Source organism: Pan paniscus, chromosome 7 (genome assembly GCF_029289425.2).
Source record: "Pan paniscus chromosome 7, NHGRI_mPanPan1-v2.0_pri, whole genome shotgun sequence".
In the NCBI taxonomy this organism is placed as follows: Eukaryota; Metazoa; Chordata; class Mammalia; order Primates; family Hominidae; genus Pan; species Pan paniscus.
The window spans coordinates 136,629,423-136,641,673 of NC_073256.2; the positions used below are offsets into that span (position 1 = coordinate 136,629,423).

Consider the following 12,251-nt stretch of genomic DNA (forward strand, 5'->3'; position numbering starts at 1 on the left):
CGCGCGACGCTGCCCTAGTGGCGTTTTAAAAAATCCCACTCGAGTCCCATTTAAAACATAAGCACCCCACTTTTTAAGTGTGACTGGTGACCTCGATTTTACCTTCTGAGTCACAGCACCAAGACCTGTGTATCTGTCAAACTGAGCACAGTGGGCGAGGGCGCGCTGTGAGAGCTGGGGAGAAGACAGGTGGAGAGCACAGGTGCAAACTAAGGGGAGGGCTAGAAGGTAAAAATAGCGATCAGGGGTATGGGGGTGCGCACGGAGACGCCCGCGGAGCGCTGGCGCTGGCCAGCGGAGCAGGAGGTGAGGTCGGCGGAGCTGGGAGGACCGCGCCTGGCGGCTGCAATAGCCGCACCTGTGCACGTGATCGCGAGCGGCTCGGGCGCCAGGGCGGAGCGGCGCTCACCTGGGCCCACGTGACGGGGCGGGGCTCGAGGAGCCCCCCACGGCCACGCCTCCTCCCGCGCGGCGCGCCCGGAGCCCGCGGAGCTGAGCGGCGGCTGCGGCGGCGGCGGCGGCGGCAGGAGCCCGGGAGGCGGAGGCGGGAGGCGGAGGCGGGAGGCGGAGGCGGGAGGCGGAGGCGGGAGGCGGCGGCGGCGCCCGGAGACGCAGCAGCGGCAGCGGCAGCATGTCGGCCGGCGGAGCGTCAGTCCCGCCGCCCCCGAACCCCGCCGTGTCCTTCCCGCCGCCCCGGGTCACCCTGCCCGCCGGCCCCGACATCCTGCGGACCTACTCGGGCGCCTTCGTCTGCCTGGAGATTGTAAGTGGGGCCGCCGGAGCGAGGGTCGCGCGGGGAGCGAGGACGGGCGGCGGCATCCTTGTCTTCCTCTGCGTCCGCCCCCGGCCTCCTTCCCTTCGACGTGGCTTTGTCCTGCGCTCCCTCCCGGGGTCCTCTCGGTGCCCCGCGCCGCCGCCCGGGCCCTCCCTCCTAGCACCTGTTACGCGGGCACCTGCTCCCCCGCGGGCGACGGAAATTGCCTGGGGAGGGCGAGTAGGCGGCCCGGCAGGGCCGAACACTGGGGACGTGGAGGAAAGAAAGGTGTTGGGGCTCAGAGGCGCCTTTAGAAACCCAGGGCATGGCCAGGGGCCGCGCTTGGCCGGAGCGAGCTCCTGGCTCTCGGCCTCGCCTGTTGCTAACCTGCCATTTTGTTGGGTGGTGCAAAGGTGTAGCCGATGACTGGGTGACCTGGTGGCTGCCACGCTGTGGAAAGTGGGGGCGGGAGGCAACAGGAAGAGGAAGAGGGCTGAGGACTTGAGCATGCTTTTTCCCCACTCACCCTTGCCATCATTAGTGGCCTTTGGATTGGAAAGAGGAGCTGGGCAGGAGGCAGGGCAAGGAGAAAGGTGAGTTATGTGCCATGCCCTGGGCAGTTTCTAATCCAGTGGGTGTGAGAATGGTGGGGGAAAGGTGGAAACGTGGCTTTCGAGTTCTTCTCTGCCTGCCTTTGCACCTTCTCACTTTCTGGCCTCCTTACGCAACTCCAAACCTTTTTAGCACACTTTCTTGGGCCCAAGTAAAGGTGGGGTTACCTGCCTGTCGTGCAGCCTTTATAGGTAGCACTTGAACTTTTTTAATGGAATTTTATGGAGTTGGAAACTTTCGAAGCTCCTTGTGGACAAGTAGAAAATGTGCAAATATAAATTGGGCAACCTGAGGTTGCATCATGCCTGAGAATGGCAAATAAAAAGTGAAATGTTAGCGAGTTAGTGCCTTTCCGGCAGGCTGGTATTGTTTGCTCGGTTTAGGATTTTCATCTCTCCCCTCACCCTCGCCTTTGAGCTTGCATAACCTTTATTTGGGTCGCTTTGGTTTCACTTTTGTGCTTGTGGAGCTGGAACACCTTGTGAGCACTGTTCTATTATGCTCAGGTAGCCACACCACCCTAAGTTAAGTTTAGCCCGGATTTGAATCTGAAAGAGGAGACGTGAGTGAGTTGCCGGCTATGACATCAGTAATGGGATCCTGACTGCGAGGCTGGTTTGAGTTTGAGCCTGGTTCAGAAGCATCTGAGTGCTTGGGATGAGGTGCAGGCATCCATGTGGGAAGAGCGGAGAGAGGATGGCATTGGGCTGGCTGCCTTGCTGTGGGAGGGAGACACGTTTAGAACTGGAAGATCTGCAAAGAACGATTTCTTAGGTTCTCGGCTACTTTATTCCATGTTCTGCAAGCTCCAGTTTTTTGCCTACCTCTTTGAGAAGTTTTTGCCATATCCGCATTCCACCTGTACTAGAATTTACAGACAGTTCATTGAAATACTTTCTAAACTTCAGTACTTTTGTCTTTTCTTAAGCAATAATATACATGAAATTTCAAATTTGATATTCTGGTTATATTTTTCTAATGTTTATTCAAATATATGTATGTATGTATGTAAAGATACATGTATGTGTATATGTAAATATATATACATGTGTATATGCAAAGAAGGCTTATCCATATGCCCTCTAATCAAATACCATCTCAAGAACCTGTAGTCATGTCAGACTTTTAGGAAACAAGGCCTAATTCTGGGGGAAAAGAATAGAAAGTGACTTAGTCAATTTCCCCCTCCCCCTCCCCATTATATCTTTTTTAAATCTAGCCCAGTGGTTCTCAATTCTTGCTGTACTTAATAACTTGAACAGCTTTTTAAAATACTGTTACCAGCCCAGACTAATTAAATCAGAATCTCTGGGGGAGTGCCAGAGTTCACTAGTTATTTTTTTAAAGCTTCCCTGGTGATTCTAATATTCAGAGCCTAGAGAAGACAGCTCTGCTTTCAGAGATGTGAATTCTATCTGCTAAAACTACCACCACTCCCCAACCTAGGAGGGATTCCAGACTCACAGAAGTGTCCAATCTAATCCTCTTATCTCATTTCCTCTGGCTTCTTACATCCTGCAACATGTCTCACACTCCTGGCTACGTAGAACAGCATCACTTCCAAAAGCTTATTAGTTTGCTTCTCTCTTTTTATGGCCAACTCAATAAGTTTACATTTTAGGCCCCCTTTATCTCCTTTACTTGAATATCAATCTCCCCCACCCCATTGAAAAATGACCAAAATGTTCCAGTGAAACTGGTGACCTTAGAGAAACAAAACAAGAGATCACACTAGAGTCAAACTATAGCTCCTCGGCTCTCATCTTTTAGGACTGTTTAGAGATATTGGTTTACATGCTTTAAGAGAGCAGAGATCAAAGCTGCCTTGTTACCCCTCCATTTAGAATACTCATCTTGAGTGGATGTACAGATAGAAGCTAAGTGAACACTTTTGAAGCAACTTAGCTCCTAGATGTCTCAATTTCCATCTAATTTTCTGATTCTTTTAAAATTGGCCATCTCCCATGGCTCCTCCTCAGAAATTCCTCAACCTGTAAAGTAAATGTGAGAATTTCCCAGGCACTGTCCTAAATGCTAAGTGATCTCCATTCTGGGGACCCATTATTTTAACCTCTGCCAGTGTTTCTGGATATCCTCAAACTCCATTTTAATTTTGACCTTCTGTTCAAATTCGTTTGTCTTTAAGAGTTCTTCATTTCTGTCCCATTGCCTTCTGAAACTTAACATGTGAAAATTGTACCTGACAAAGGAGGACTGGGCTATCAACAGTTGACTACGCTATTGACACCATGCTCTTGGAGTTTGGTTCTCACACTAACCATTTAACTTGGCTCAAAATATTCATTCCCAATTCCCCTTAACGTATTCTATTCATAGCCTGTCAGATATAAGCCATTTGTTGGGGAGATATTACAAAATATATAAATAGTGCCAGCCTACGAGCACCAGGAAAAGCATTATAGCACTGGCTTCTTAAGTGGAGAATATTACAATCTCACATGCATAGTGATTTTTTTTTTTTTTTTGAGATAGGGAGATAAGGTGTGTTCCACTCCTGGATACCTAATTGTCAGCTCTTTGGTTTTGGGCTTAGCAGTACTTACCAATGTATGCTTGCCACAGAGTTTAATACTAAGTTAATATTGCAAAGCTAAGCCTTTTAGCTTAGAATGGAAGACATCACCTTCAAAATTCTCATTTTCAAAATCTCACAGTTTTTTGAGTGAATATTTTATAAAAATCACTCATCGGGTATTTACTGAATACCTACTATGTGCAAGGCACTCCTCTGGGAACAAAGATGTTTAAACCCTTCCTCACTGGAAAGACCTATAACCTAGTTGAGAGTATATTCACAAAAGTAACTACCATTCAGGGAAGAAAGAATTAAGTATGGGAAGTGAACTGCAGCTAAAACATTTTCCAGGTGGGTCTATCTACTTTAAAAAATAACATGGGATCATCTGCACTATTGGGCTGAACAAGATATTTAGGGTCCCTGCTCTCAATGAGCTTATCTTGTAAAATGCACAAGAAAAATTGAATTTTTAATAGTATTAATCACGAAAAAGAATACAGATAATCATTGAATTCATTGTGTTTTATTTTGCAGTTTTAGTGTTTAAGAAACTACTTATATTCCCCAAGTTATTCATTCACATTTATCTTTGTGGGAGATACTCTAGGATTCTTATTCACATGCTTCTAACTGCAGTGTTTTGGGTGCCATAGTAATTTTCATTTACTCAGCTTATAATTAAGAACATACTAGGCATCAAGCCTTCTTTTATGCCCTGAAAATAGAGTAACCAACATGGCTCCTGCCCTTAAAAGAAATTACTGTTTGGTGGAATATAAAGTCAAGAAAGAATTACCGTGCTGTGTATGAAGTGCCAATATAGATTTATAAAAAGTATTGTGGAAAAGCAGGATAGAGTACATCTGACTTCTGGAGAGGTCAGAACAGGCAGCTTTAATGAGGTGGGGACATTTGAGGTTAGCCTTCAATAATGAGCCATGGTTCATTAGAAAATGGGAAAGAGAATTCCAGGTAGAAACAAGGACACGTACAAACACAGAGACAAGAAGGACAATGGCAAGAACGTTCTGTCAGTTGTGAGATTTTGGTGGGCAGTGGCAGAAGAAGGAAAAACAGCAGGTAGGACTCAGGTTCTGGTTTGCTGAGAAATGCTAGGCCAAGGCATTGGATTTATTGTCTGATGGAAAGCTGTGAAGGACAGAGATAAACTTGATCCAACCTGTGTCTTACAAACCTTTGAGTGATGAAGTTTGGTTGTAAAACAAAGAGACTGAAGGCAGGAAGAGCAGTTAGGGAGCTTATTGCAATAGTTTAGATAAGGGATGAAAAGAACCTGAAATAGAACCAATGAAAGAAGGATGGAGAAGAAGAGAGAGAGGTTTGAGGTTTGGGAAGTCAATTAAGTATGTAAAGTTTGATTTGCCCCAAAATGATACCTAGACTAAACTTAAATATAAGATGTAACTCAGAGGAATTATGCCAGAAAAACAAATGTTAATGAAAGGATGATTGTGAGGGAGGGACTTTAGGGGAGGCAGGTTCAGTCATGCAGATAAATCTATGAAAGGGACTTCAGGTTATTTTCAACTGAGAGCTTTGACTTTGGACTAGTAACATGTATATGTTCTGATGTATAGAGTTTGTTGCCTGGAAAATAAATTTTGACTGTGAAGGGACATTGCTTATTTGCAGTGTGCAAGAGGCAGCTGTCCATGGACATAGTTGTCCCCTAAATGGGTTTTAAAACTGTAAGTATTTTTTTTCCTTTGCCTCTGGATTAAAAATCTTCATCCACATTAAAAGAATCTTTAGGCCAGGTGCAGTGGCTCATGCCTGTAATCCTAGCACTTTGGGAGGCTAAAGCAGGTGGATCACCTGAGGTCAGGAGTTCGAGACCAGCCTGACCAACATGGTGAAACCCCCATCTCTACTAAAAATACAAAATTAGCCAGGTGTGGTGGCACATGACTGTAATCCCAGCTACTTGGGAGGCCGTGGCAGGAGAATTGCTTGAACCTGGGAGGCAGAGTTGCAGTGAGCCAAGATTGCACCATCGCCCTCCAGCATGGGAAATAAGAGCGAAACTACATCCCCAAAATAATAAATGAATAAATAAATAAACGTTAAAGTTTCATAAGGGAAAATAAACCAATGCCCCTGCCAGAGATTATTATCAACAGTCATTTGCTCCGACTGGCAGTCCTTTAAAAAAAAATACGAAGAACTGAAATATGGAAAACTTTAAACCAAGTAGCTGAAAAGATTCACCTTGAGCTCCAAAGGAAAAAGTCATGGAGAAGAGATTTGTTTTGTAGAGCCTGATAGAAAGGTTGTACGTGGTGGTAGGAGCTGTGGACATGGTGTATTTGCAGTGATATGGCTGAATAGAAATGACCCTGTAATGACAAAGGACAGGAACCAGGTTGGCATACCCAGTATCATGCACATGCAGTACTTAACAAATGCTACTTGTTTGTTCTATAGTACAAACTGAGCAGTATGTGAAAATAGTCTGGAGACATTGGCTGGAGTGGAGAAGGGCAGCTTGGGAGTAGATGCCCTCTTAAATCTTGCCCAACATGTAAACTGCCATAATTCTTCTCCAGGTTTCTGCACTTTAACTTGAATTTCCTAAGTGTTCTATTTCATATGAGAGTACCATGTCCTTTTATAGACAACATATATAACAATCTCAACTTTTGTATAATAGCTATGAGAAGGAGGAAGGTAAAAAGAAAGGAAAGAGCAGTGATTTATGCAGGTCTGGCCAATATCAGGGCATTGGCACGCAGGAACAGCTTTAAACTAAAAGTGATAACTAGTTACCTGCAAACATGAAAAGAGAATTTTCAGAATCGAGAGGAATTATTATAAAGAAGAATAAAAAGAATCAGAACATATTTCTCCTCTGTAATATGAGCTTTCCATTTTAGGGTCAGTGTCAGCTATTTAAGCAGCTGAATTGGAGGTTTAGGTCACATGGGGAGGAAGAAAGTATAACTCTTTATAGCACTCTTAGACATATTTTTAAAGCCTTCAAATGTAAAGCTAAAAAGTAGAACTTCTTTTGCAATGAGTATTAACGTATTTTGGTCATAAGCCTCTTATGTGTATGTCATTTCTCATTACATCCCAGAATTTGTTCTGTTTTCCTAATTAAATAAATAAATAAACACCTTGCTGCCTTGCATCTCTAACGCAGGTCTATGCCAGGGCCAGTCCAGAAGCAGTTTGGACAGAAGTCAGCATGGTTAGAGGACAGATGGGGACTGATGAGGGGAGCAGGAGGCACTGGGAGAAGGCACAAGATTTACCCTGGTCAAAAGTTCCAGTGGCAGTTACAATAGAAATAGGTCATGTGGGCAAATTTGGGGCCGAAAAAAGATTTAAAATTGGGTGTCATGAATTCAACTGGCAAGAGGTACAAAGTTTCCCATAACTTTCCATCTCAGCCTCCTGAGATCTGGTACTAGGTGGTGGGTGTCACCAATAATAACTTGAGAATTGAGAAGTACATATTCTCGCTTCACTCGTTTTCATGCCTATTTTTGGACATCCACCATGAACCAGGGAGTGAGCTGGGCTCCAGACCGGAGTGTGTTCCTAGCATCCCAAGCTGCACTCCTCGAGCATTCTCTTTTGGAACCATTCATTACACACGCTGGTTGGTTTCCATTCATTTCAAGGAGGATGGATTGAGGACCTTCTGTAGAAAGCACCATCCTGGGTAATGAGCATACGGAGATGTTGAAGGCAATGTCACCGACTCTGACGTCACAGTCTAGTGGGTGAAACGGGCATGTGGATCCATGACTTTGATCCAGTTGTAATTGCTGTGGAGAATACACGCGTCAGTAACCGTGGAAGCACCGAGGGATGGCACCTGGCCAGGGAAGTCTTTCTGGAAAACATGGTAACTGGAGTTTAGTTATCCAGCAGAATTTTTACTGGCAGCATGCTAGGCAGACACATGGTCAAGTGTGATCATTTCTCTGTGCTCAGGGGATGAGGGGTAGAGGCTGGAATGCAAAGAGAGGGTGGTAGGAAAAGAAGCATTACAGGGAAGATGATGAGCTTGGGGAGGGGGGCAGCAGTATGCCTTGTAGTGGTACCAGTGATCTACAGTCGCATTGTGAATGAATCCATACTTGTGTGGGCTGCTTTGTAAATACATCTACCAGTTATTATATTGTATCTGTTGGCTAAGTATGTTTCTAGTTTAAAGAAATCTTTCAAAATGCGAATTGTATGTAAAATGTAGCTAATTGTAGATAATCTTTTTTTTTCTAGCTGATAAATTTCTGAATATACTGAACACTTCCATAACCATGATGTTTCCTGTGAACACCCCATAAGTAAACATCCATTAAAATAGAAGGGGTTACAAGTAGATAAAGTGTTCTGAACTCCTGGGTGGGGGGGCCACATGCCCCTTTGTGATTCTGATGAAAGGTGTGGACTGTGTCCTCAGAAAAATGCGTATGTACTTGTCCACCCAATTTTATATGACTTTAGGAAATCATATGGAATATGGGTAGAAACCCTGCTTTAGAATGAACACTAAACCACGAGAGGGGCAGAATAGCAGAATGTTAAAATCATAAGTTCTGGAAGCCAATTGCCAAGTTCAAATTTCAGGTCTAACACTTATTAACTATATAACTAGGAACAAGTTATTAATGGATTTTACCTCAATTAACTTATCTATAAAGTAGGAATAATAATGTTGTCTCTCAAGGTTTGTGAGGATTAAATTGGCACAAATAAAACCCTTATAACAGTGCTTATAACATAAGAGCTCAGTAAATGTTAAGTACTATTTCTGCTATCACCATTAGCTTCAACTTCTTACTCTAACTCTACAAGCCAGACTGGAAGACAAATATTTTTTTGCTTTTCCTCTATGTTTACTGGGTGTTCATTCTCACTGCAGTAGAATAATGAATTATCCAATATATAGATAATAGAATTAGAAGGAGGGAGCTTAATACGGAAAGTTCTAAATAGTGTTTTCCCTTATGGGTAGTTTAGCCAGCCTTTATCCTTTCAAATTCACTTACCTTTTCCTGTTCTCATTCCAAACATTAATTGAAAATCGGTCACAGTAGAAATTAGCCTGTTTACTTTGTGGGTATACTAAGATGGAGGTGTCAAATTGGTTTGAAAAAATTTTTAGCTGTCAGAGGGTATGTTTAAAAGCAGGTAATTAGGAAATAAGTGACATTTGAAAAGAAAAAGGGCATTTGCAAAAGGAATCCTTTGGGAACATAAGACCGTCCAAATAGGAGATGAGTTAAGAATCTGTAATTCATGCACCCAGAATTGCAAGAGTTGCTACTTGCTCAAGAGCATGTTTTCCCGTGGGACTATGTATTTTTCCCATTCCACAGTTTCTAGTGAAAACATGTTTTAACATCAAACCCTGAGGATTCAGTTTAGTGTGATTTGTGGATAAATACTTCTGTGGTTTTCTTATGGGAGGGTTTCAGCCAAGTCATACCTTTCTGGTCTGCAGAGACCAAGCAAACATAACAAACATATGTTAAACCAGGAAGAAGATCAGTTGTTTTAGGAATGTGTAGCAATTTAATAACTGCAACTCAGAATATATTTGAGTACTTCTGGTATGTACCCAGTACACCTAAAGTTGGGTTAAGAAGATAAAAGGTGACTGAGTCACCGGGAAATGCTGATACCTACTCCTAGGAGGTTTTTACCTTTGTATTGCCTGGAAGCAAAGGTAGTCTTTTTGTTAGAGCTTGAGGTTTGATGTCATAAGCACTGACTTAGTTTCTTAAAGAAATTTCAAATTGAGGTGCATTTGGCTATTTTATACATAATTATTGGATTTTTTAGAACACTAGAAAGCAGTGGAAGGCAGTGGCAGGGAAGGGGTCAGAATATGGATTCAGATCCAAGACGATGAGAATAACGTGGGCGAAACATATAATAGTTCCGAATACCTTTCTTCACAGTGTGTACTCTGCAGTTGCTACGGTATTTATCATCTGTTCTCTGTCAGATTTAACCATTTTTGTGTTCTGCTTTTTACTTCTAAAAATATGGCCACCTCCAGAGTCATCTCTACTGAACAAGAATGCTGATAATTACACTGTTTTGCAAACACTCTAAGCTCACTAATGCCCAGAATTAGAGGAAGTGAATATACTGAGCATTGGTCATCTCAATTTTTTAAGTTCAGTTTTTTAACTTAAAAAAACTGGAGCCAAGTTTAAGTTGGAGCCAAGTTGGGAAGCTCAAGAAGAAAAGTAGCTTTTGTCGAAAGGAAATCACAAAGTAGGGAATAATAACTGTGTCAAGGCCAGAGTGATCCATACACCAGTATGACAGTTTCAAAATGAGGATGGTGGCCCTCCAAAGTGGGCTCAATTATGTTCTCTGGCCCATCCTCTCTCTTCCAAAGCGAGCCTGGATTTCACAGAATCTCAGCTCTAGGGATGTATCATATGTATTTACTTGAGTGAGAGAGAGGGGGCATTCCTACACTCCTTCCCTCTCCCCTTTCCATGCAGCACATACCCCACAAGTGAGGAGGTGAATCTGACTCCTGTTCATGCAGCATTTAGTTTCCCTTCCAAGCCTTTGAGGTGTTTGAAGGGCTGTAATTTTGAGTACGATAAGAATGGTTAATCTATACTGTTTTACAGTATAGCCTCTGCTGTCAAAGCCTTGGTCTGTCTTGAAAGCTTACTCTGAAGCCTGCCTCCCCTGCCTACCTTTCCAGATTCTTCCCATTATATTTCTTCTCTCCTCTCCAAGCCTCTCAGAACACACTGTGTTGAGCTCTTTTTATAGCATCCACCGCAATCTGCTCCTGAATCAGTTTAATGGTGTCTATTTCTTCCTTATTTCAAGCTCCTGGAGATGGAACCTTGCCTTTTTTGTTTTTTCTTGAGTGTTCTTCTATAGTACCTAGCAGTAGGTTCGGGGCTGGCCTGTTTGAGGTCCAGTCTGGGTTTAGTAAATGCTGTGTTTAATTCCAAAGGATCATATAGCCTCCTCTTTAGAGGTGTGAATATATCATCATCCCTAACTCATATCTATTTGGCTCTGCCTGTCCCTAACAAACAGTGGCCAGTTGCTTTTTATTATCCTTTATATTTGCACATAGGTTTTCAGGAAATAACTCAGAAGAGATACTTAATGTATATTTCTTAAACTGAATTTAAAGTTATGTAGGTTATTCTTTGTGGGAGAGTAAGAAAAGACTACCAGAAAGAAGAAAGTGGAAAAAAAGGAAAGATTGATCCACTGAAGACATACTTATATCATCTTCAGATATTTATTTAATAGTATGTAAAGGTAAATAATATTTTATTAGGAACAAGTTTTTTCTTTTATAGGCACTGATAAGGTGGTGGTTAAATGTTTAAGATGCATTGATATTCATTAGATTTATTTCATAACACTTTCTGGATCAAATGTTAATTTTTTATTTGACTTTAGCAGTTGAGGTATACACCACAACTATACATTTTTTTAGACTGGTGATTCGATTATCATTGATCAAGTGATCATTTATGCTTTCAAAAATGTTTCTTCAAAGCAGTAACAAATTATATGATTGGGCCTTTTCTTGAAGCTTGAATTAGAACTTGTGTTTTTAACTTTCAGTGACTTGTGGAGTAATTTGGATATCTAGATACTGAAATGCAATGTACAGATGAGTATTGATTTTTAATATTTGGAGCTCAAACTGTTCTCATATGAGCACTAGCTTGTTTACTAAGCAAATAATTGAGAGCGTGCTCTATCACTCTCCCTGGGTGTGTGTGTGTGTGTGTGTGTGTGAGAGAGAGAGAGAGAGAGAGAGAGAGAGATTGATTCTCACTTGCTTGAGGTGTCTTCAGGGCAGGTATGTAGCCTAAGGTTTTGTGCTGCCAAATCTAGCATAGTACCTGACTGATGGTTAGGAAAGGATTACTGTGTAGATTAATAAATGGCTTGGGATGCAGAGACATATAAAGCAGTATGCTGCCAAGAAGGCCTGGTAGTGCAGATGGAGAGCCAAAGGGATTTAATTACAGTGTATCTCACTGATGTAACAAAGCCCAGTAGGGAGGTTGCCCAGAGGAGGGAGGCATAACTGAGCAGGGGTGGATCTCAGGAAAAATGTTGTAAATGATGTGCTCAAGATTAGATGTGAGTGGGAGAACCTCAAGTACACATAGGGAGGGAATGACATTCACGGCATGCAAGTAACAGGCCACTCTGATGTGAAAGATCTTTGTCTTGGAACTGTGGATTTTTTTTCTCCCCCTAATACAAAATGTGAGGGGCATAGTGGCAAGAGACAAGGATGAAAAAGACATGTCAGATCACAAATGGCTTGGAATGCCAGGCATGGTAGTATGGAGGAGACCA

The 12,251-nt window shown here is 42.7% G+C and overlaps 1 protein-coding gene and 1 long non-coding RNA gene across 5 annotated transcripts in view; one reads left to right on the forward strand and one right to left on the reverse strand.

The window, feature by feature from the left end:
• Positions 1 to 234: 234 nt before the first annotated feature.
• Positions 235 to 12,251, forward strand: part of MAL2 (mal, T cell differentiation protein 2) — a 40,523-nt gene continuing 28,506 nt past the window's right edge. Inside the window, exon 1 of one of the 3 annotated variants that reach the window (XM_063606881.1) lies at positions 235 to 306. In XM_063606881.1, coding sequence (XP_063462951.1) covers positions 250 to 306 — 57 coding nt within the window. In that variant the 5' untranslated portion in view covers positions 235 to 249. Of the gene's footprint in view, positions 307 to 520; positions 764 to 7,644; positions 7,780 to 12,251 lie in introns of those variants that run through there. The other 2 variants (XM_008976955.5, XM_034966527.3) reach the window with 2 other exon arrangements.
• LOC130541772 (uncharacterized) overlaps positions 6,763 to 12,251 on the reverse strand; it is a 36,161-nt gene continuing 30,672 nt past the window's right edge. For both annotated transcript variants that reach the window (XR_008955890.2, XR_008955889.2), the window contains one exon: positions 6,763 to 7,767. This is a non-coding gene — a long non-coding RNA (uncharacterized LOC130541772). The remainder of the gene's footprint in view (positions 7,768 to 12,251) is intronic.